This window comes from Punica granatum, chromosome 7 (assembly GCF_007655135.1).
Source record: "Punica granatum isolate Tunisia-2019 chromosome 7, ASM765513v2, whole genome shotgun sequence".
NCBI lineage: Eukaryota > Viridiplantae > Streptophyta > Magnoliopsida > Myrtales > Lythraceae > Punica > Punica granatum.
In genome coordinates this window covers 5,234,895-5,256,902 of record NC_045133.1, presented here as the reverse complement: position 1 = coordinate 5,256,902, position 22,008 = coordinate 5,234,895, and the positions used below count along the sequence as shown (strand labels likewise).

Below are 22,008 nucleotides of genomic sequence, written 5' to 3'. Positions count from 1 at the left end.
GGAATCCCCATACTCAGCACTTGTCCATTTGGACTTCATCACATTGTAGGGTTCATCACGCCTCGTCTCTTTATTGCTTGATCTATTTTTTTAATAAACTCGGGCTTTAACCCCCAAATTCACCCGAGAAAAAAAAAATCCTTTTCCGTTTTTCCATTTTTGCTTTCCTTTTGCTTTTTCTCCCCTGCAGTTTTCCTTTCTCTATCTGAAGTCGGAAAACAAACAGAGAAAAATTTCTCAGCGAGCAGAAACTTCTCCCTGCTCACAAATTTCGTTCATGGCGTAAACTGAGACACTGGAACACGGCAAAAACCCTCTCACACTCCGTTTGGATGGATTCATTAATGTCTGTTTGGTACGTGCAAAATGAATGAAATGGAAAGGAATGGATTATATATAGGAAAATGTAATAGTATTGAGTCAAAAAATATAATTTTCTTCAATGACCATCACAAAATGAAGGAATATAATTATGATATTAGACTTATTTACCAATATATCATATTATATATATTATTAGACATATAAATTAAAAGAACATATATGATGATTCATAGTACATAGCATGAAATGAGGGAATGATCATTCATTTACTTAATTGAGGGAATGTTTGTTCCTTCAAAATGAAGGAAAAAGATGTTAATGAGTGAATGCCCTTTTCAACTTATGTAAAAGATACTAATAAGAAAATGAGATGCAATGAAGAAATGAGCATTCCATTCCAATCCATTACATTCCCGTTTACCAAACAGGACGTAAGAGGAAAGGGAAGGGAGGGAAAAGGAGTGTAAATATTTATCTCGTTTGGATATGGCTCAGTAACGGAAAGAAATGGTAGAGAGTGGAAAAATTAACTTTGTTTGGATATATCTTGCATGAAAGAAGGGGAATGAGAATTGTTTTTTTTTTTTTTACCTCCTAATTGGTATTTGGAAGGGAATGAGGCGTTTGGTTCGATCATTGTTAGATTATATGAAATTTGAAGATTTGAGGACAAATTTAATTATATAATTTTTTCTCAGGTTAAAAGTTGAAACGTCAAATTATTATATTTGGTAAATTATATTAGATTATGAGAATGTGAGTAATAATAAATATATAATTTATTTTGTAGAGTTGATTGTGCGTCTCGCGATCATAACCTTCGTCGTGATCTAACCATTTCACCTGTTTTGAATGCAAAATCGTTATCGACCACGAACTATCAAGTTCTGACTCGAGCATACAATGATTAACTTTTACAACTCCTATAAATAAATGCCGTAAAATATTAAGTAAATTTTGAATTTTATAAAGTTGGAACTTTACCAAGAAACAAATGCTCCTAAAAGTCAATAATTTCCTAAAAGTCAATAATTTCCCTTCCATTCTCTTTCCCCGTTAAAATGACAACCAAACTGGGGATTTTTCCCCTACCCTCTCCCTTCCCTCCCCTCTCTTCCTCTACCTCCAATTTAAACGCACTGTGACTCGGAGCTTCTGAACATGGAAGGAGCTCGAGCTCCCTCTCTGGTGTCTCTGTGCATGGAAGCGGCCAAGCAGGACCTTCTCCGAGGTACTCTTCCTCTGCTGCTCCATCGATTGCTCACAGCCTGACATGAAAATGGTCGTTTCCGTGATTCCTATAACCTCTTCCCAGGGGACGATCTTCTTCGGGATGTGTACGAGCTTCCTCCCTACTTATTTGATGAGCTGCTGATGCGCTCGCCGCCGTTGGTTTTGCACAAGCTGCATACTGGAATGTTAGTCTGCTTGCTCGCTGATCGCACTTTGATGATTCGCATTCGATTGGAGTTCAAAAGTTCGTTGATTTCTGTATCCTCGTGTTTTGTTTTGGTAGGCCGAAATGGAAATGGGATGACCATGATGTGTTCAGTCCGTCCTCTGAGAATGCTAGAAAACGGAGGTCTAGGTCTAAAATGGATCTGCCCTGTGCTGTTTTTGTATGGAATCTGTGGTTTTGAAGTATTCCTTTGTTCGGAATTGAATACTTACGTGGAGTGATGTTTTGTGTTTGTAGGTGTGGGAATTTCGATCGGGCGTGGATGGCATTGTTTAAGTTGCGCTGGCCTGATGCTTTCGAACTTTTGCATCCTGCCGATTGGCAACAGGCGTACTGGGAAAAACATTTGCAGAAGTAAGATTGCCTCATATATGTCGATGACTGAGGGTGTGTTTGTTTAAGATTAATACTTAGAAAATTGGTCAGAATGGAGAAGAGTGGGAAGAAGAGGATTATAATTGGTGTAATGGGCAAATTAAGTCAAAAACATGCAATGATCAAGTCGATTGAAAATGACTTATCGAAATAAGTGATTTTCGACTTAATCGGTGCTGCTCTCTCACTTCCTCTCATTCCATTTCCGCAATAAATTTTGACAAGACTTTTAAGTAAACTCAGTAACTTTCATCCAGTGAATGCATATTCTTGAGCTCTTGGTCTTGATTTCACTATTTTATAATGTTCATGAAACATAGTTGCCTAGATGAAGCAGCGGAGAAGGCCATGCTCCCACGGTTTGATGGTCGAATAAGTGAGATACTTATTTCAGGTAATGAGATGCTCCTGATTGTGAGTAGATCTCTTTTTCTGGGAACTATTCAATATAGCTTCAGGAAATTCATCTGCTTTCCAGTAAGTTGTCATGAATGTACTAATATGATGTAACTGCCATTATCTTTTTTATTTATCTATCTATGGGTACATATGCTATTATTCTCGTGAGGTTGCTGCAATCATCCTTGTGCTGTATTTGTATATATGTAAGGTACGCTTGATAGTGTTTCAAGGCTTATATTGTGATAATTTACCCCCTTTTCTAAAGATGGCTTTATTCATGAGTGACCATGGCAAGCTAAAGCTCACCTTGCAGCAGATCACTTTTCTCGTATTTGTATATATAGCTGAGTTGCTTGAATAATAGCATATATAGCTGAAATTACTTGAATAATAGTATATATTGCTGACATTACTTGAATGATAGCCAAAACTGAAATATAATCAAATGAGAAAAGCAAACATATAGATGAATAGATACTAAATTTTACACCAATTTGGATTTCAATCTTGAAGATCGAGGAAATATTTGCCACGTTATTAGAAAACTGGCTGTAAGTCTACATTGACAGTTGTAAGCAGTGTCTGAATGAGGACCATATAATGCAATTGTTTCTTTTGCAGAATAGCACGGATTAAAATCTCGTGAACTAGCATACTTATTATTGTATTTGATATTTTCATCCATTTCTGTCCTATATGACACTCTCTCTTGCTCCGATGTGTAAGTCTTTCTAATTCTGGAGTATCCTTTCTCCAGACAGTACATTGAACTATATCGGTTATGCTTCCACTTTTGACTATTCAAGACTACATCATCATTTCAGACAATTTGGCTATTACTTGAGGTAACATCTTGTAACTTAAATGAACTTTGCTTATTTACAGGATATCCTGTTTATTTATTTAGCTTTTATGTGGCAGTTCAAATGCATTAGCAGCTCAAACTACTTTCCCCTAGCTGTCTTTTCAATAGCTCATTATCGTAATGACTTGCTTTTACCTTGTTTTAAATTTCATTTCTAATTGTTCTTTCTAGTGGAATTGTTCCAAGTTAAAGAAAAGAGAGAAGAGACATCGTGTTTAGGTTACTATCATATCCAAAACATGGGATATGTTTCATGACCTAGAATTATCATTCTTGCAGATCCCTGAGACTTCAAAATGCGCTTTGTGTTAAAGAGACTTGTGTAAGTTAGTTACTTGGAACTGTTATGAATACACTTTCAATTGGTTATGAGTGTTTTTTTATCTACAGCTCTTCTCCTTATCTTTGTTTGCATGAGTTAGCATGGAGCATGCCGTCTGGTATTTATATCCATGAGAGGAATACTCATCGTACATATTGATTCCATGTGAAATATATAACTCAGATTTCTGGTACCATTAGGTTTGCATACCAGATTTCAACACCTAAGATACAAAAGGGTCTTTTATTGACTTATTTTTTAGCATCATCCATCATTCCTTGCATGCTTGAGGAATTATATCAAGAGCATCTGAAATTTGGTTACTGATGATGTCAAATCATGATTTGAACATCTAACAGAAAAGCCATCACTCCCCCTCCTTTTCCCTTCAAATTCTTGCCTTTCTTTGTTAACTTAACCGCCACCAACTTTATGCCATTTGAAATTAATCTTTTCCTATAATTTATCATTGATTTACGTCGTTGTGGAATTCAAAACCATTGAATGGTTGGATGATGCCAGTGGCTGCACTGCTTGGTATAAGCTTTCTGGAGTAAGTTGTTGAACTGACAAGGAGTTTTCCTCTTGTAGGATTTACTTAGGAAATCTAGATTGGAAAGCTTGATCCTACGGTGGATCAGATTGCAGGAACATGTAAGCTAGGTTTTCCCCTGGACTTGTCATTGCAGCAAAATAGAATATTCTTTATATCTTCATGGTAGATCAGGTTCACATTATATGAAGGCAATGCTAATTGCGCTTCCTTTAATTGTTCTAGAGGGATGGATGTGACAGTATTGAGGTTTTAGTATGGATCATGCGCCTCCATATAGCTTTTTTACTGCATGACCGCATGGTCATATGGGCCAGAAAGAAAAGGGAGAAAAATGGTGGGAAGAAAAAAGAAAAAAAGAGAGGGATGCCATTCGTTGCAATTTCATATTCATTATTCTATTTTGGGGATAAATCGTATGCAGCGTACTCTTTCCCTTGTGGTTGGAATCAGAAGTGAGTCAAGTAGAACTGATTTTGGTGGTCATGTTGTAGTGCTTTGATTTCAATTCATAATGTGTAGCAGATTCTTCTGTTTTGGATAATAACTGGGCACTTTAGTTGTTAGCCTAGTTCTAGCCAGTACTTTTAATGAGTTGTATTTTGTTCTCTCGAGGAGATTTTATGGTCACTCTAAGTAACCTTAGTCGTCCCTTACATCTATTAGATCAACATAAGTGGAACCGGCCTTTACTTCAGGGACAGGTATTGGTTGCTCAAAGTGACCATAGGAGGTCCCATTATTTTTCATCCTTTTTGCAAGATAAGAAAAACCTTGGAATTTTTGTTAAATAACATTCTCTAACGTGGCTTCTTACTTATAATTCCTTTTATTTTAGTTAGTGGAATCTATAAGAGATTGTGATTTTATCGACTTGTGAATCGTAGTGGATCACTTTCATATTTCTTAATTGACTTCTGATTTAATGAAGGGCACAAAAATTCGCAGGTGGACGCGCTATGCGATCTTCTGATCTGGAATTCTGAAACATTGACATCCATAGAATTTATTCACTGCAATCTTTCTTCAAGATCCGTCGATGCAATATGCGGTTCTCTTTACTCAAAGGGCAGGCAATGTCATGGAATACAGCATTTCTCTGTTCATGGATCAAGCTTTCTTGACTCTAATAGAGTTACTTTACCTTACAGTTTATCATCATTTCTTTCATCGGGAAGGTAATAATTTCATTCCAAATCAATCTCAACTTTTGGTTGCATGTTGTGCACGTGTATGTATGTATGTATATAATTTTTCACTGTTTTTGCTCACTTGATATAGACATGAGATTATCTAGTTCATAATCTTTTTTGTTGGCGACTACCAGCCTGAACCTTTGGTTTTGATGTGACTAGAGAGAATTTGTAGGGATTCCTCAAATTTGCTTTATTTTGTGCAAGATATTCAATAATACCATAATATGTTGTAAAAAAACTGATTTTAATGGGAAAATTAATCTATTATTGAAACACACATTTAAATGAAAAATGAAAAAATCGGAACACTTTTTTTTGTGTATGAAGTTAGTGCTGCTAGTAATCCTCTGTCATAATTGTTTATCTGACATTCACAGCAAATTTTTTGACTGCTTAAATGTTGGGATCTTGTTACATTCTAGTTTAGCTAAGTGTATTATTTGGAAACTGCTTCTATGATTCTATCAGGTCTTTGTGTTCATTGAGATTTTGTGACAACCGACTCGACTGGAATTTTGCAAGACAGGTTTTTAGTACCCTTCTTAATGGTTCATCTGATCTATCCATCCTCGATCTTTCAGAAAACAATGTGGGTAATATCATGTTTTTAATCTCATTTCATATGCTTTTTTTTTTTTCTCTTTTTCCTGTGTCTTTTGGCTGGAAAAGCGCTAACATGTAATAATGAAACTTTTAATAGATCAGAGGATGGCTTTCTAATTTCAACGGGAAATTCCTAGGTGGCCCTCTGCCATCTTTGGTAGATGGAAAATCTTTGCAAAGTTTGCGTGTGCTCAATCTCAGGTATAATAGTCAGTGAGAACTCAAATTTTCATTATAGCAGCAGCTGAAAGGAATAGTTATTTAATATTTGTTGCGTTTATTTTGTGCTACATGCTTGCAAGTCTTTAAGGTGCTTCGCATAGGAATAATCATTTCATATTTGAAGCATTTACTTCGTGCCCCATCCTTGCAACTTGAAGGTGCTTTGCCTTGTTTCTTTCTGAGCCCCTTGTTTGAAGTTTGATGTATCGTGTACGTCTGCATGAAGGGGAAATAACCTCCAGAAAGAAGATATGGACAATCTAAGAAATGCTCTGTCTCATATGCCCAGCTTGGAGATGCTAGATGTAAGTGACAACCCTATTGAAGACGATGGAGTAAGGTCAGCAGGACTGCCTATTATGAGTGTGTTTCTTTTTAATAGAAGGCATATAAACTCATCTTTCATGAATGTGCTTTCAGGAGTCTAATTTCCTTCTTCATTGAGGCTTCTGAAGAACGGTGTCCCTTGATCGAGTTGAATTTGGAAAACTGTGATCTCTCCCGTACTGGAGTTACTGAACTATTCAGTACAATTTCTTCCATGAAGAGACCACTTAGATCTCTTTCTATTGGGGACAACAACCTTGGCAGGTCAAACGCATGGCAATTTGAATGTTGAGTTACTTGAAATTTCTTATGGATCTATTATGACTTGTGTTTAGCCTCGTACAGCCAAGTGGCAGCATCTTTACTGGGGTTCATTGGGTCGCAAATTCTAGTGCTTAGTATCGGAGGGATTGGTCTAGATTCTTCTGGCTTTCAGGAACTGCAGAAAGTATCTTCCTCAGATATAAAGCTTACAAAGATCGACATTAGGTTCTCCCTGATTCTCTGCCTTTTTCTTACACAATTTCTTTGGTAACTGCTTTTCAAACTCATTCAAAGATGTTACCAATTTGATGGACTTGCAGTAAGAACCGCGGTGGGATTGAAGCTGCAAAGTTTTTGTCGAGACTAATTGAAAGGGCTCCGGAACTAGTTACGGTCGATGCTTCTCATAATTTCATACCTGCCGAATCATTGACCATCTTAAGTTCATCCTTGAAATTTGCAAAAGGTACACTTTTTATGACCAAATAACGTCAAACTGTATTTTTCTTTTAAGAAAATGGAAATCTTTGCACCCTACTTCTATTAAGGTGTTTCTAGGAATAACATGCACTCTGCTGACATGACTAATTTAATGTATCCCATGGCTGATCACTGAAATAGCTAAGCTCGAGCATCTGGACCTGAGGGGAAATAACTGGGACAGCCTCCCCACTGGGGCTTCCGAGCTTTTCAATCTTAAACATAACGGGAAGCCCGTTGTGCTCTTCTCGTCATCTGCAGCTCCAAACTTCCCTTACGATGACGATCCATAGATGATTCATTGGTCTCAGATGCACTCGATCTGCCCGTCAGAAGAGGTTGCTCATCACATTCTTGCCTAGCCTTTTCAGGTGTTACTCTTACTGGATAAGAACACATAGACAAGAGCTGCTGAGTTCAACTGTCGTTTCTATGATCATATACGCAATACCGTCCGGTGTATTTGTTCATGAACTTACGAGCGCAATTACTCCAGACAAGGTACAGGGTGTAATTACGATACTATTTAGCATTTACATCTTTGATTGGCAGTTTTGTTTATTGCGCTCTTCGTAAGGTATATGAGGAGTAGCTCGTGTTTTTGTATAGGAAAAACCTGCTTTTTTGATAGAATCACTGTCCAGCCCCTGAAAAGAAATGGGCTGAGCAATCGCATTGTATGCTACGGATCATATCTTTCTAGAAACATCGAATCGTATGGAAGGTTTAAGGAAAGGCTAGGATTTTAAGATTTATAATCAGACTGCATGTCCTGGCAATGTCTTTTACTTGAGCTGTCTCTGATTAAGAATAGCATAACCCAACATTATGAACCCAAAAGTGAGAAAGTGGACAACTCCTTTTCCTTTATATATTTGTCAGGCATTAGTTTATGTTCTAAAGGGGTTGTTGGGTTGGCTTTGTCATGGATTTCTTTTGTATTCTGTTCCTAATAATATGCCTTTTGGGATCACACCTTCTTAAGCTTATCCGCCTCGAATATAATATGACCCCGTTTGAACTACCCGTGAACTAACTCCCATTGTTTTCATGCTCTATCATGCTACTAACATCATTTTCTCTTGTGAGGTGCTCCATGACAAAGTTAGGTGACTGATTAAAAATTCTCCGGTACGCACTCCTTTTTCTTCTGTTGTCGGTTGGCACAGAGTTGTTCCTTGCATGGTCTTAGCATGGTCTTTTGAGAAGATACGGCTTCCCTAAAGCATTATCGCAGAAGTTTCGAAAATCATTTTGCATGGATGCACCTTAGATAATGTAATAGTTCCTTTCTTGGAGGGCTCCGATGGACTGTTCCAGTCGAGCCCAGTCGTTTTCATATAGTCGAGTCGATTATACATCAGAGAAGTTGCTCTTTATATTGGTCTTGTGGAGGAATTCTACCAGTAGACGACATAATGCTGGCATGAGTTCTGCTATTACCGAGTCGAAAAATTCACTTGATCCTTAGTAGTCTGTCCCCATTTCCCTCTGTTTGTTTGGCGGAGAATCTCAGGCAATTGAAGAATGTGAGCTCATTCGAGAAAGACTCGGTTCAGATTTTCGGAAAGCGAGTTGTGTTTCGCTGTAGAAATCGGTTTTCGGAGAGCCTGGGGAGCAATCCTATTATAAAAGATGCCAATGTTACAGCCATTCGGTATTGGTGTCTGCCAATACAAGAAAATGTACCGTTTTTCCCCGAGACGAACAGCCGGTATACGATAGAACTATTACACTAGTCATTTTATTCATTAAGAAGTGAGGTTAAAGACATCGATGGAGAGGTCAATTATGTGGGTGCAACATGGTAATCAATCATGCCACTACCAATCTCTTTAGGAATCATTGCAATGATAATCTGATTGATTAATTTCATTATGAAATAATTAACAAAAAGAGCAGTAATCCTTTTCGGCTGTCGGTAAACATTAATTAATGAACTTAATTTTGGTCGATGGTGGGGGCATCCCCTCGGGGCCGCTTCCCTGTAAAGGAGACTAGGCATCTTTATTGTGGACGGCGAAATTCGGAATTTTCTGTTTTGCTTTATTAGTGGTGTCGAAAATGAATTGTAAAAAATATTTGGGTGTCGATAAGACCGTTCATTATTTCTTGAAGCTCTGTATGTCTTCCGGATGAACCGTATAGTCGAGGGAAACCACGAAGAAGTTCCTCTATAGTTGAAATTCTCAAGCCATCTGAACTTGTTATCTAACGATAGGCAATTGTTTGCCAACGCTACCAATCATAAACGTATCAAACTCATTTATTTCCAAAAAGAAAAAAAAAGAGAGAGAGAGAGAGAGAGAGAGAGAAAATGTAAACTGAAGACAATTGGAACCAAATTTTGAGTTTGAGTAAACAGATTTCCTCTGAAAATTACGTTGAATTTTCAGTTTAATCGCGCCCTCCGATATATGTGTGTAATTACATCAAAATTATGAATATCTCTCTTTGTTTTTTTTTTTAAAAATTTAATTCGATTACAATGTGCGGTTTCATTTGAAACTTTTTTTTCCTTTGATATTTTTTCGGTGTTTTCTAATTTCTTTTACATAGACAAGTACAATTAATCAATTGCTTGGAAACTCAGACACTATGATTGGTAATTAAATTAGATCAAATCAAATGGGAAAAAGGGAAGAAAGAGTGAAGAAAAAAGGATAATTTTGTTGGGTCACCAGTCGAAGCAGACGAGACGTTACCGTTGCAATTAAACACGGACTACAGTGCCAATGGCACATCTCGTAATTATAGCAAGTTTCAGGGGCAGTTTTGTCTCCCCAACTCCCTCCCCCGCCATTTCTCCCTCTCCCTCTTTCTTCTGCAACGTTGCGTCAGAGTCGAACTCCACGTTTCTCTCTCTCTCTCTCTCTCTCTCTCTCTCTCTCTCTCTCTCAGTGTCTGTGCAGTTTCAGTGAGCTCATCGGAGCTCAGATAACTGGACGAGCAGCGGGGAACTGTATCCGATGGAGGAGGCATTGGAGCTGGCGCGCTCCAAGGGCGCCAACGACAGGATGGCCGGCGTGGAGCGCCTCCTCGAGCTCCTGGAGGCCTCGCGGAGGAGCCTCTCTGCCTCCGAGACGACGTCGCTCGTCGACTGCTGCCTGGACCTCCTCAGAGACGTCAACTTCAGGGTCTCCCAGGGCGCACTCCAGGCCCTGGCCTCCGCCGCCGTTCTCTCCGCCGAGCACCTTCAGCTCCACCTCAGCGCCCTCGTCCCGGCCGTCGTGGAGCGCCTCGGCGACTCCAAGCAGCCCGTCAGGGACGCCTCTAGGAGGCTCCTCCTCACTCTCATGGAGGTAGTTCCATCCCTTTCCGCGAGGCCGGTTCAGTCAGTACACTCAATGTGCTTCGCATTTCGATGATTCTTCATGTGAAGACGACGTAGCAATCCAACTTTAATAGCTCAATACTCGGTCTGTTGGAGAAGCCGATGTAGTCAGAGGACTCGAGCGAGCATTTAAGCGATACTCTGTTTTTGGGATTTTCGTTGTTTTGGTTCGGTTGATTGAACAGCAAAAAGATTTTGGCGATGGATTGATATACTATTATGAATGCTGCAGGTTTCTTCGCCGACGATTATTGTGGAAAGAGCAGGTTCTTATGCTTGGGTCCATAAGGGCTCGAAGGTTCGAGAAGAGTTTGCTCGGACTGTTACTTCAGCTATTGGCCTCTTTGCTTCTACAGAACTTCCTCTTCAACGTGCTATTCTTCCTCCAGTACGGTCATAGACCCTCCCGGACTGAGCAAGTTCTCTTTTTTGCTGTTCTTGATTATATATTCACACGTGATCTTATTGACGACTTCCTTCCCTTGTAGATATTGCAAATGCTGAAAGACTCAAATCACGGTGTTAGAGAAGCAGCTATACTGTGTATTGAGGTTAGTAGTTTCTTCGACATAGACTTCTTTCAGTAACGCCTCTGCTTTTCGATTATACCTTGTATGCTTTCTAGTTCTATCCTTTTAGAGCTCCTAAAGTTCTGTTTCTTTCCCTCAAACTGAAAATAACTCATAAAAGACATCATGGGTTCAAATTCTCTTATCTCTTGTGATGGCCATTAAGGTGTCGATACATAATTGATGGTTTTCATCTCTATTTATTGAATTTCCACAAACTGAATATGCCAGTGTCAAGAGATTTTCAATTAAGAAAGTTTTTTCAGTCTAAAGGTTGAAAGAACAGGTCGTTTCTATTAAATTTCCAATGAATTTGAACATTGCCGACACAACCTTCTTCCCTTGTTTCTACATCTTCTGTTTCTGTTCATATCGTGATCAAATTTAAAGGTACTTCAGTGCGGAGTTTGAGTCTGTTTAGTAATGTCAATGCCTTTCACTTTCAGGAGATGTACAAGCAGGCCGGGAGTCAATTTAATGATGAACTTCGGAGATACCATCTTCCTGGATCTATGGTTCGTATCCGACATGCTATGCTCATTCTGCGATTCTTTTATTATTTTATATGTTAATGGAGAATTAAAGTGGGTGCATTTGGCATATGACAGAGGACTGTTGTTTCTTATATTTCCACTTAAATGGGGATACCTTGTCCTTATTTCTTTGTGTTGGATATGATGGATGTAGGTGAAAGAGATAAATGCAAGGCTAGAGAGGATTGAACCACAAGTTCATTCACCAGGAGTTAAGGGTAGTTTTCCTGATGTAGATATGAAGCTCATTACCCTTAGCCCTAAAAGAAGTAGTCCAAGGGCGAGGAGCTTTAGAAAGGAGAGATCTCTCTTTGGATGTAAGCATACTGCACCTTTTAAGTCCCATGCAAAGTTGATCATTCAACAATTCATGGCCAATAGTGACCCTTCTGAAGTGTTCATCACTTACGAATACTTTTTTATCCATTGTGTCTCATGCAGCTGGAGGTGATATAACCGAAAAACAAATAGAACCGATTAGTGTGTACTCTGAAAAGGAGCTAATATGGGAAATTGAGAAGATTATTTCCAACCTAGTCCCAGAGAAAGATTGGTCCGTACGAATTGCAGCCATGCAGAGAGTTGAAGGCCTTGTTTTGGGAGGTTTATTTCTATCTCTCTCAACTTATTACTGACTGGCAACGCTCTCTTTATAGTAGTTATTAATGTTTAAAGTGTTTTGATACCTTATTTATTAGTGATTTTGCTTTATAATTAATAAAGGCACTTGACATTTTGTTAGTTTGATACCTTGGATGAGTGTTGGAAACATTTTGTAAATACTCAGTTTTGTGTCAATGGAAAGATAACACTTCTCCAAAAAAAGAAATAAATAATGGCACCCTTATGTTCAAAATTATAAAAAAAATAATAATAAATAAGGTTTTATTACCTAAACACAAACTTCACACATTTTTTCAATTCTAGCACGAACATTTTCGTTGACCTAAAAATCTACAAACTATCAATTTGATATCAATTCTAGTACGACGTCAAATTTTCTATTTATGTAAACGAAAATTGCTGACATATGTTATCGATGACACGTGGCTGAAGATGATAGATCGAGTCTCGAATGGCACCCTTTGTGGCCACCAGCAACCCCAATTGGTAGGTGGCGGCGGGGATTGAGGCCCCCACAATAGGCCGCCGCCCCTCCCACGATTTTCCTTTTTTTTTTTCCTTTTTTTGGAATAATTTTATTAAGAAATGTCCGTGGATTCCACCCGACCTATCATGTTCAGCCACGTGTCATCAGTAACATACGCCAACAATTTCCGTTCGAATTAACAGAAAATTTGACTTTGCGCTAGATTTGATATCAAATAGATAGTTTGTACATATTTAGGTCAAGGGAAAAAGTTCATGCTAGAATTGAAAAAATGTATAATGTTTGTGCATTTTTAGGTGATTAACCCAATAAATAAATAAAGCCAATATTAATTTTTCATAATTTTTTATATTGTACTTCATGAAATAAGGGTTGCTCACTCTTTCTAGTAGTTATAGATTATTTGATACTTTGATTTGGATCTTCTACATGCTTAAATTTGTTTAGCGATATAGAGCTTGTATGCTTTCTCTCGTGACATTTTTGGGATTTTGAAAAGCTTGAATGCGTCACTGGTATGAAAATTTGCAATTGCTAGAAAAGCCTATGTTTGTTGATTTAAAATATGTTTCATGCACTTTGGGAGGCCATAGTACTGTACAGCAATGATGCTATTATCTGAGGCTGTTTCACATGTGATAATTAAGCTTGTTTTTATAGATACATATGAATGATAGATGCAATTGTATCTTAGCTCTCAAATTTCAACAGCAAAAGTATTTTTGATCTTAAAACTTTGATGTCGTAGAGTATGACTGTGTTTCAGTGTACAATTTGTATCTTTTGTGACTTATATAAACTTTTCATAAGTACCTTCATAAACTGGAAAGCGGACAGCGAGTTCACTATTTCACTGTTCAGGATGACTAGGCTTTTCATCTTCCATTGTTTTACTGTATGATTGGCAGGTGCTACTGATTATACGTGTTTCAGGGGACTCTTAAAACAACTTACTGGCCCTCTAAGCACACAACTATCTGACCGAAGGTCTAGCATAGTGAAGCAGGTGACGAGAGTTCCTTATGGTGGTTCCTTCTTTCTATTTTATGTTTTTATCTGATTCTCGTTCAGCAAAGATTTTCTGTGGCTTTAAACAATGTGGCCTGCATGGCCCTTGTTTTCTCAATGCGTCTTGGCATGCACTTCCATTGTTACTTGGATGCTCTGTTCAACTCAATCAGGAAAATAAAATTAATGGTCAATTTTTTATTTTGATATTACACTGTCAAGATTTTTCAGTACGAGTTTTATTGATGCTTCTGTCCTTTGGGAATTTCCTTAATATTCTGTAACTGCTATTTTGCAATCTTATAACCAGTTTCTTAGTTTAATTTATGGCTGGATTATATTTCTTTTGAAGGCCTGCCATCTATTATGCTTTTTATCCAAGGAGCTCTTGGGAGACTTTGAAAGTTTTGCTGAGATGTTCATTCCAGTAAGTTGCTAAGCTTATTCTTTATTGCTGGCAATGGATCTTTCCTGATGTTATTAACAATCATTCATGCAATACGCTATCAGGTTCTTCTTAAGCTAGTTGTGGTCACTGTACTTGTGATTGCAGAGTCCGCCGATAATTGCATTAAAACGGTAAGCTTCATTTCAGAAGCATGTTATCATTTATTTCCTCTTTTTTAACTCTTTTATTAATATTTTTCCCCCTTTTTCCCTTTTGTTACCTAGATATTGCACAACTGCAATGTTGCCCGTGTCCTTCCTCATATAGTTGATCGTGCAAAAACTGATCGCAGTGCTGTACTTCGGGCAAGGTAATTGCAATTTGTCCATGCGACATTTGTTTTTCTCATATAAACTTGATTTACTCATTTATTACACTACTATTGTTTTAAGAATAACTTTTTATTTTTAATGTATTTGTATATGTATAAAGAAAAGATTGATTAATTGTTCTTCTGGTAATTCTCTCTGTCTCAGGTGCTGTGAATATGCCCTGTTGATATTGGAACAATGGCATGATTCACCAGAAATACAGAGATATGGAGATCAGTATGAAGATCTTATAAGATGTTGTGTTGCAGATGCAATGAGTGAGGTACAACTGTAACTTTCTAATGTTAAATGTCAAAATGAGTGGGCACAGATAATTTATTCTACCACCGCATGATGTAGCCCCATATGCAGCTTGATTGGATGAGGTCCATTTGCATTCCCTTCCTTTTTATCGATAAAGAGTTAACTTGTACTAATGAGCACCAAGTGGGTGCAACCTTTGTACAAAAGATTTACAAGAGGGAGAAAACTGAAAGTCATTGCCATGACAGAGTCAATCCAACACAGAAAAGCACTAACAACCCAATGCCAAAAATCCATTGATCCAATGATGAACTACTCTAAGCCATCAAGGGGAAAACAATCTGATTATGGTCTCTGAGCCTTAAAAGGCTTGGCTTGGTGCTTGGTTGTTCCTTTCCCTCATAACCAGCCAAAAAACATAGTGAAGGATGCTACTAAACATAAGTTAGCCATAATATTCCCTTGTTTCTTAAGGTTGTCGGATGTAGATTTCCTCTGAAAGAGCTTCCACCCAGAAACAGGAAAAAAACAACAGTCAGAGGGGCATTTGATTTTTAGATTTTCCACAGAAACTCGACTTTGGATTTGTGATGTCTCACTACAAATATATCTCAGGATGTCTTGATCAGCCCTGCTTGGCTTCAATTGATATTAAAATTCAAAGAAGAGTATGGCCAAGTTTTAAATGTCCATGAAAGGAATTTTTTTTTTTCTTAATGTATTAGAGGCCCATCTATAGGGCCAAAACAGAGTATTAGAGTCATCACCCTGCTTGTTTCGTGATCCAACCTATTCACTCAATAACTTATGATTTAAACCTTCCCTCCAATTCTTCAGGGCTTTTTCTATGCTTATGTCGTTTTCGGTTTTGCTATTTGAATAGTACCACCACATCATTATCAGTCATTGCATGTGTGCTTCTTCAATGATTATGCTTTGTTTCCAAAATTCTACAGGTTCGGTCAACAGCAAGAATGTGCTACAGGCTGTTTTCAAAAACTTGGCCGGAGCGCTCTCAGCGCCTCTTTTCATCCTTTGATTCGAATATCCAGAGGGTATACATGCATCAGTCATCACGTGACTCTGAATGGCTTCCATGTTAAGCTTCATTTCTCTTACTATCATTACCGATGTGCAGATAATAAATGAAGAGGACAGAGGCTTCCATAGACAATACTCTTCTTCTTCTTCAATTTGTGATAGAACTTCACAAATGTCATTTATCCATGCATCACCTCAGACAAGTTCACCTGGATATGGTACTTCTGCTAAGGTTGCAATCGATAGAAGTACCAGTTTGCCCTATGGAACATCTCTTTCTTCCGGACTGCATCCGTCCCAAGCAAAATCACTTGGTAAAGGGGCTGAAGGTACCCTTGAAAGGGTGTTGCATGCTAGCAAACAGAAGGTTACTGCCATAGAAAAAATGCTTAGAGGATTGAAAGTATCTGATAAACAAAACTGTTTGGCTCTTCGATCATCGAGCTTGGATCTAGGTATCAACTGTCCAGTTATCTTGCTTGCTTAGGTGGTGTACTCAGTTGAGGAGCCCTTGCTTGTTTATGTATAACGTTGCCGATACCATGTTCTTAAATTGATTCTCCATTTGCACTTTATATCATTGTAAGCCTCTAAGTTTCTTTACTGTTGACCCTAGTGCAGGAGTTGATCTTCCATCTTCTCGTGATCCACCATTCCCACCTGCTGTTCCAGCTTCTATTGATCACCCTACCTCTCTGGACGTTGATTCAACTATCAATAGAAGAGGTCATCATAATGGTGGCTTGAGCATGTCCGATATCATCTCTCAAATTCAAATCTCCAAAGAATCTGCCCAACTATCGAATTACCATAATGCAGCAAGTCCAACTAAGTCAGTCTCCTCATCATTTTCAGCATTCTCAACCAAGAGGGGCTCTGGAAGACTGCTTGGAAGAGGCTCCACCTCTGTCAAGGGGAACAATGGAGTCAGGGAAGCTCAACGATTCATGAGCCTCAGTGATCAACAATATCTGGACAAATTTAGGCAAGAAGGAAATTTTAGTTATCTGCAGAGCAACTATGTTCCAAACTCCCAGGGCCCACTTTTAGGAAAGCCTGTAGCTGGACATTTGTCTACAAGCAGGAGGAGTTATCATGGCCGTTCATTATCATCGGGGGAGGTGTTGAGTCGTGTCGACTGTCCAGTGTCTGTCAGTGATAAACTGAGTGAGGGACTCAACCCAAGTTCTGACTGGTCTGCCAGGGTTTCTGCTTTTAATTATCTACAGTCTTTGCTGCAGCAAGGATCAAAAGGCGTTCAAGAGGTTGTTCAATACTTTGACAAGGTGATGAAGCTACTTTTCCAGCATTTGGATGATCCACACCATAAAGTTGCTCAGGCAGCTCTTTCTACTTTAGCAGAAATTATTACATCATGCAAGAAGCCTTATGAGAGTTACATGGACCGAATGCTTCCACATGTTTTCTGCCGCCTAATTGACCCAAAGGAGTTAGTTAGGCAAACTTGCTCCAGAACACTTCGGATTCTGAGCGAAACATACACCATAGACTCTCTTCTACCTGCTTTGCTCCGCTCGCTAGATGAACAGCGGTCACCCAAGGCTAAATTAGCCGTTATTGAGTTTGCTATTGCTTCTTTCAACAAGTATGAGGCAATCTTTGAAGGCTCTCATAATAGCGGGATACTGAAAATGTGGTTGGCCAAATTGGCCCCACTGGCCAATGATAAAAATACCAAACTGAAGGAAGCAGCTATTTCTTGCATCATCTCTGTGTACTCGCACTATGATTCGATTACGGTCTTAAACTTCATTATTAGTCTGTCAATTGAAGAGCAAAGTTTCTTGAGACGAGCCCTCAAGCAGCACACTCCTCGTATTGAAGTGGACCTGATAAATTATTTGCAGAGCAAGAAAGAAAGGCAACGTCTTAGGGCCAGTTATGATTCATCTGATGCGGATATGTCCTCTGAAGGAGGCTATATTGATCCGCCAGCAAAGAGACAACCTTATGGATGGTATTCTGCCTGCTCAGCTGAAAGTGACAGTGGAAAGAAGTGGGGTTCTGGTCGAGTTTCATCAATTTCTACTGGAGGAGTTGGTGCAGCTTCTGATGCAACTCAACATAACTTGAACCAGGATGCTATAAAGCCCGGGAGCCGAGATGTAATAAGTACCGCCAGTCAGAACTTGACTTTACAGAGTGGATGGACAGAAGATATGGACGATATGAAGTTTGAAGCCTTGTCTTTGTTGAGTTTGGAAAATAATGGTGTTATTGGTACTGTCCTTGGGGCCTCTGGAAGATTTGGTGATGATGAAGCTTTAGTTGATGCTAATCTCAGTCCTGAGCAAACTGTTGATTCGAAAAAGAATGTGTCATCTGATGGTGGACCTGAAGTTCCTCAAATCCTTCAACTGGTGAGATTCTTAACTCAAGAAATTTTAACTCTGTCTTCAGAATATCGGGAAGGTCTTTTCATACATAGCACATTGTTGGGTGAAAAAAACCTTACTTAGTTTCAACTTTCATGTGATCTCTCTTTTTCTCGGTTCATAGATAGTTGATGGGGATGATGAGCCTGCCTCTTTAATAAAGCGAACTGGACTTCAGCAATTAATTGAAATATCTGAGGTCAATGACGTCTCTATTTGGTTGAAGGTATGCAATATTAAAGCTCTCTTTCTCTTTTGCTCTTTCTTATCTACATCCAATTTGTTGAGATATTCAAGGCCTATAATGAGATATATGCAACCTTACGTCACTCGTAGATGAGTAACTTTTCAGAATAAATACCTGCTTGCAATCTATTATGTCCAGATAGAAAACTCCCAATTGGTAGAAAGTCAGTAGTCAAATTTGTCACCTGACACTTGCATGACTTATATGCAGCACTTCAATCAAGTATTGACTACTGTGCTTGGGGTGTTGGATGATGCTGACCCCTCCATTCGTGAGCTAGCACTCTCGCTGATACTTGAAATGATTAAGAACCTGGTATGTCCTGTCCCTTTTTGTTACTTGAAGTCTAATATCTATACTTGTTGTCTATGGTATTTATTAAATTTCTATGCATGCTTATATGCGTGCATTCATTCACATAAGCGTCTTCTACTTAACCTCAAGGGGGTTGGCCTAGTGGTATGGAGGAGCTCCAATATCCATTTGATCCCGGGTTCGATCCCCGTTGAGGCCAACAGTGGTTCCACTTATGGGGCATTTATCCGACCTGGGCATCACTGTGGGTTCCCGAGTCCCGGCGACAAGTTGGGCGAAGCTTAGACACCCCCAGTTACCAAATAAAGAAAAAAAACCAAATCGTCTTCTACTTTCTTGAGTGTGCGAAATTTGTGTGTACTGTGCTCAGTAAATTTTCTTCTTCTGCGCTGTGCTTTTAGAAAGAAATTATGGAAGAGTCTGTTGAGATAGTAATACAGAAGCTGCTTCAAGTCACTAAGGATAATGTTGCCACGGTAACTTCTTGACTAGTTATTTTGACTCTAGAATTGAGATTCCTTTTCATGGAACAAGCTCTTATCTTCTAATTCCAAAAACGACATATAATATCATATGATATTTTCTATTTCTGTTTTAGGTTGCAGATGAAGCCGAACAGTGCTTGAACAATGTGGTCTCACAGTATGAGCCATTGAGATGTTTACGTGTAGGAAACAATGATCCCTCTACTCTTTTGCCCTCCCTTTCTCCCTTTTTCACTGCTCTTACTCTGATATGTTTTGGATGGATTTTCTCTTCTTTTATATGGGGGATCGGTGAAATTATATGTGTGGCCTTTAATAATTGAATCGGTGTTACGGTGCAGGCTGTTGTTGCATTATTGGTCACTGAAGACAAGACAACTCTCGTTGCTTGTATAAATTGTTTGACCAAGGTGTGTACCTTGATTTTCTTTAGTTCTGAAACAAGTATATTCCTGATAGGCTATTTATTGTTATTAATTAGAGGAGCATAATTTGTATAAAATGCATCCCATTTAAGTCTGTTTTCTCTAGCATGCCTGGCATAATTTACTTGTCCATTGATTGTATGGAATACATTCGAAAACCATAGGCATCTTTCTGAACTTATTAATTTGTAAAGCACCAATTGTAGGAGCACAATTTTGAAGCATAATATATAAGAGCCTAATATGCTTTCATCATCACCACCACAAATGCATGTAACGAGTCCCAACTGAAGCAGATACCCATCTAATTCGCAGTACTAATTGTCAACGCTGTTATGACATTTTTGTTGGTTTTTAGGGTGAGAAGAATCTTCTGCATTAACTCAATCTAGGTAGAAGGTTGCCAATATTCAGCATTCTACTAATTTTGCTATGTTATATGACTTCCGTGACCCTTTTTCTTCAGCTCGTGCGACGGCTTTCGCAAGGGGAACTGATGGCTGAGTTACCTTCATTCTTGCCTGCTATATTTGAAGCATTTGGAAACCCGAGTGCAGATGTTCGCAAGGTAATGTCCTCCGTTTTTCAACTTCTTGAATGAAAGAAGAGGGACTTCGTATACATTACAAGTTTCAGTCAATTCCATGACCACCACCACATGCACCTTCCCACCTTGTGGTCTCCTGAACAAACCATACCAGGACATCTCAAATGTTCAGAGGCGAACACGGTTTGCTTCGCTTTAGTCTTTTAGTCCATTTAGAAATGGAACCAAAATCATACATAAAACCTGAACATAAAAATTGGTTTATTTAGGGTTGTGACGGTTAATTTTGATTGTTTGAGTTAGGTCAGAGCTAAAATGAAATGATGCCTGGAAAAAGTGACAAAAAACCGGTTTTGGTTATCATGGTTTCTGGTTCAAGACTGTTTCTGTGGTTGCTTTCCTCCCTCCATGGAATGCCTCAAATCTTTGTAAATAATATTATTCAACTATCAAGAAATTGGTAAAAGAATGCTTAGAGTGAGGAAAAACTATTTTGGAGTGGTTGTGCGTTACTGCACGAATGTGATTAAATTTAAGCAGGTCCACTTTATCCTTAAGACTTTATAGAATGCAAAAACTCGAAAGCCCTTATAGACAAATGAGTACTCTTTAATAAACTAAGAATGAAGAGAGTCAATAAACGGTGGGCGATCATAAATTATGATTTTACATGCTGATCTTTCAGTAATCCATTATAATTGTGAACTTACATGTGCGTTCTGATTCCACGAAGTGCAGAATGTCGTCTTCTGTCTGGTGGAGATTTACATCATGCTCGGGAAGGCATTCCTCCCGCACTTGGAAGGCCTTAACAGCACGCAACTTCGATTGGTGACTATTTACGCAAATCGAATCTCACAGGCCCGTACAGGTACCGCCACAGATGATATCCGCCCACTATCGGATTCTCTTTGTGGATGAAAAGATAAGCACAGGTTCTGGTCCCTGGGGTGATGCACTGTCGCATTTATTGTCTGTTCTTGTGAATGTAACTCCCTCTTTCACCTTATTCCTAGCCTTCTGCTATATCATCTGGTGTATATATCTGATATGCCTGTTTCTGGTCAGCTCGTTTTGTTAGACGAGAGAGTGATAATATGTATTGCACGAGGAAGAAATGTGATTCGTGTGAAGAAATCCTCGATTTTTTGTCTACTCCAGCATGTATAATCTCTTCGTGATTTTCTCCATGAAAAGTGAGTGATTCCATGATGATTCATTATTTGAAGAGCTTTTGTTTGTGTCATGGAGAGTCAGATCTTAACACTAGAAACTCGGTAAACGAGCTTCTTACTGCTTATTAATGAACAATCCCATAGGTATGCTGGTCCTTCAATTAGGAGGAATTCCTGATCTTGCGATTTTTCCTTTAGGTGAAATGTGGGGGTGATAGATGCAGTGACGGGGCCCAGGTGATGGAAAAAACTTAGCTTACGAGTGAGTTGTTCTTTCTGCACTGATTATTTCGAAGTTTCTGGGTGCTTATAAAATTATTAGTTTTAAGCCAACACTCGAATCGAATAAAGAAAAAACCAAAATCTGCTGTCGAAGAATGTCCTCATAAGGAGTAAGAACAGCTACG

The 22,008-nt window shown here is 38.7% G+C and overlaps 2 protein-coding genes across 5 annotated transcripts; both read left to right on the top strand.

The window, feature by feature from the left end:
* Positions 1 to 1,368: 1,368 nt before the first annotated feature.
* LOC116214214 lies at positions 1,369 to 8,365 on the top strand. 3 transcript variants are annotated; one of them, XM_031549567.1, is made up of 16 exons: positions 1,369 to 1,555; positions 1,640 to 1,742; positions 1,841 to 1,906; positions 2,021 to 2,137; positions 2,479 to 2,552; positions 3,318 to 3,405; positions 3,705 to 3,747; positions 4,339 to 4,401; positions 5,249 to 5,478; positions 5,965 to 6,085; positions 6,197 to 6,300; positions 6,548 to 6,661; positions 6,742 to 6,912; positions 6,994 to 7,137; positions 7,233 to 7,378; positions 7,534 to 8,365. In XM_031549567.1, exons 1-16 carry the CDS (start codon positions 1,486 to 1,488, stop codon positions 7,683 to 7,685), a joined length of 1,806 nt encoding a protein of 601 aa, XP_031405427.1. In that variant the 5' UTR covers positions 1,369 to 1,485; the 3' UTR covers positions 7,686 to 8,365. The 3 variants fall into 3 exon arrangements, with proteins under 3 accessions (XP_031405427.1, XP_031405426.1, XP_031405428.1); XM_031549566.1 differs by having other exon boundaries at positions 1,841 to 1,912; XM_031549568.1 differs by lacking the exon at positions 1,841 to 1,906.
* A 1,867-nt stretch (positions 8,366 to 10,232) lies between these two features.
* On the top strand, positions 10,233 to 21,672 carry LOC116214313 (CLIP-associated protein-like). 2 transcript variants are annotated; one of them, XM_031549726.1, is made up of 21 exons: positions 10,235 to 10,694; positions 10,959 to 11,114; positions 11,215 to 11,277; positions 11,742 to 11,810; positions 11,983 to 12,145; positions 12,270 to 12,431; positions 13,848 to 13,945; positions 14,300 to 14,374; positions 14,458 to 14,526; positions 14,620 to 14,705; positions 14,872 to 14,989; positions 15,927 to 16,025; positions 16,109 to 16,466; positions 16,633 to 18,392; positions 18,532 to 18,633; positions 18,865 to 18,969; positions 19,371 to 19,445; positions 19,568 to 19,636; positions 19,796 to 19,864; positions 20,346 to 20,447; positions 21,165 to 21,672. In XM_031549726.1, exons 1-21 carry the CDS (start codon positions 10,362 to 10,364, stop codon positions 21,345 to 21,347), a joined length of 4,314 nt encoding a protein of 1,437 aa, XP_031405586.1. In that variant the 5' UTR covers positions 10,235 to 10,361; the 3' UTR covers positions 21,348 to 21,672. The 2 variants fall into 2 exon arrangements, with proteins under 2 accessions (XP_031405587.1, XP_031405586.1); XM_031549727.1 differs by lacking the exons at positions 19,371 to 19,445; positions 19,568 to 19,636; positions 19,796 to 19,864; positions 20,346 to 20,447; positions 21,165 to 21,672 and adding an exon at positions 19,099 to 19,267 and having other exon boundaries at positions 10,233 to 10,694.
* Positions 21,673 to 22,008: the final 336 nt, after the last annotated feature.

Bases quoted from the DNA above. Each gene is read 5' to 3' on its own strand.
- LOC116214214 (XM_031549566.1), top strand. From the start codon at position 1,486: ATGGAAGGAGCTCGAGCTCCCTCTCTGGTGTCTCTGTGCATGGAAGCG. The intron at 3,748-4,338 runs GTAAGTTAGTTA...TTCCTCTTGTAG, and splicing joins TTTGTGTTAAAGAGACTTGT to GATTTACTTAGGAAATCTAG. The intron at 4,402-5,248 runs GTAAGCTAGGTT...AAAAATTCGCAG, and splicing joins GGATCAGATTGCAGGAACAT to GTGGACGCGCTATGCGATCT.
- LOC116214313 (XM_031549726.1), top strand. From the start codon at position 10,362: ATGGAGGAGGCATTGGAGCTGGCGCGCTCCAAGGGCGCCAACGACAGG. The intron at 11,115-11,214 runs GTACGGTCATAG...CTTCCCTTGTAG, and splicing joins AACGTGCTATTCTTCCTCCA to ATATTGCAAATGCTGAAAGA. The intron at 19,446-19,567 runs GTAACTTCTTGA...TTTCTGTTTTAG, and splicing joins CTAAGGATAATGTTGCCACG to GTTGCAGATGAAGCCGAACA.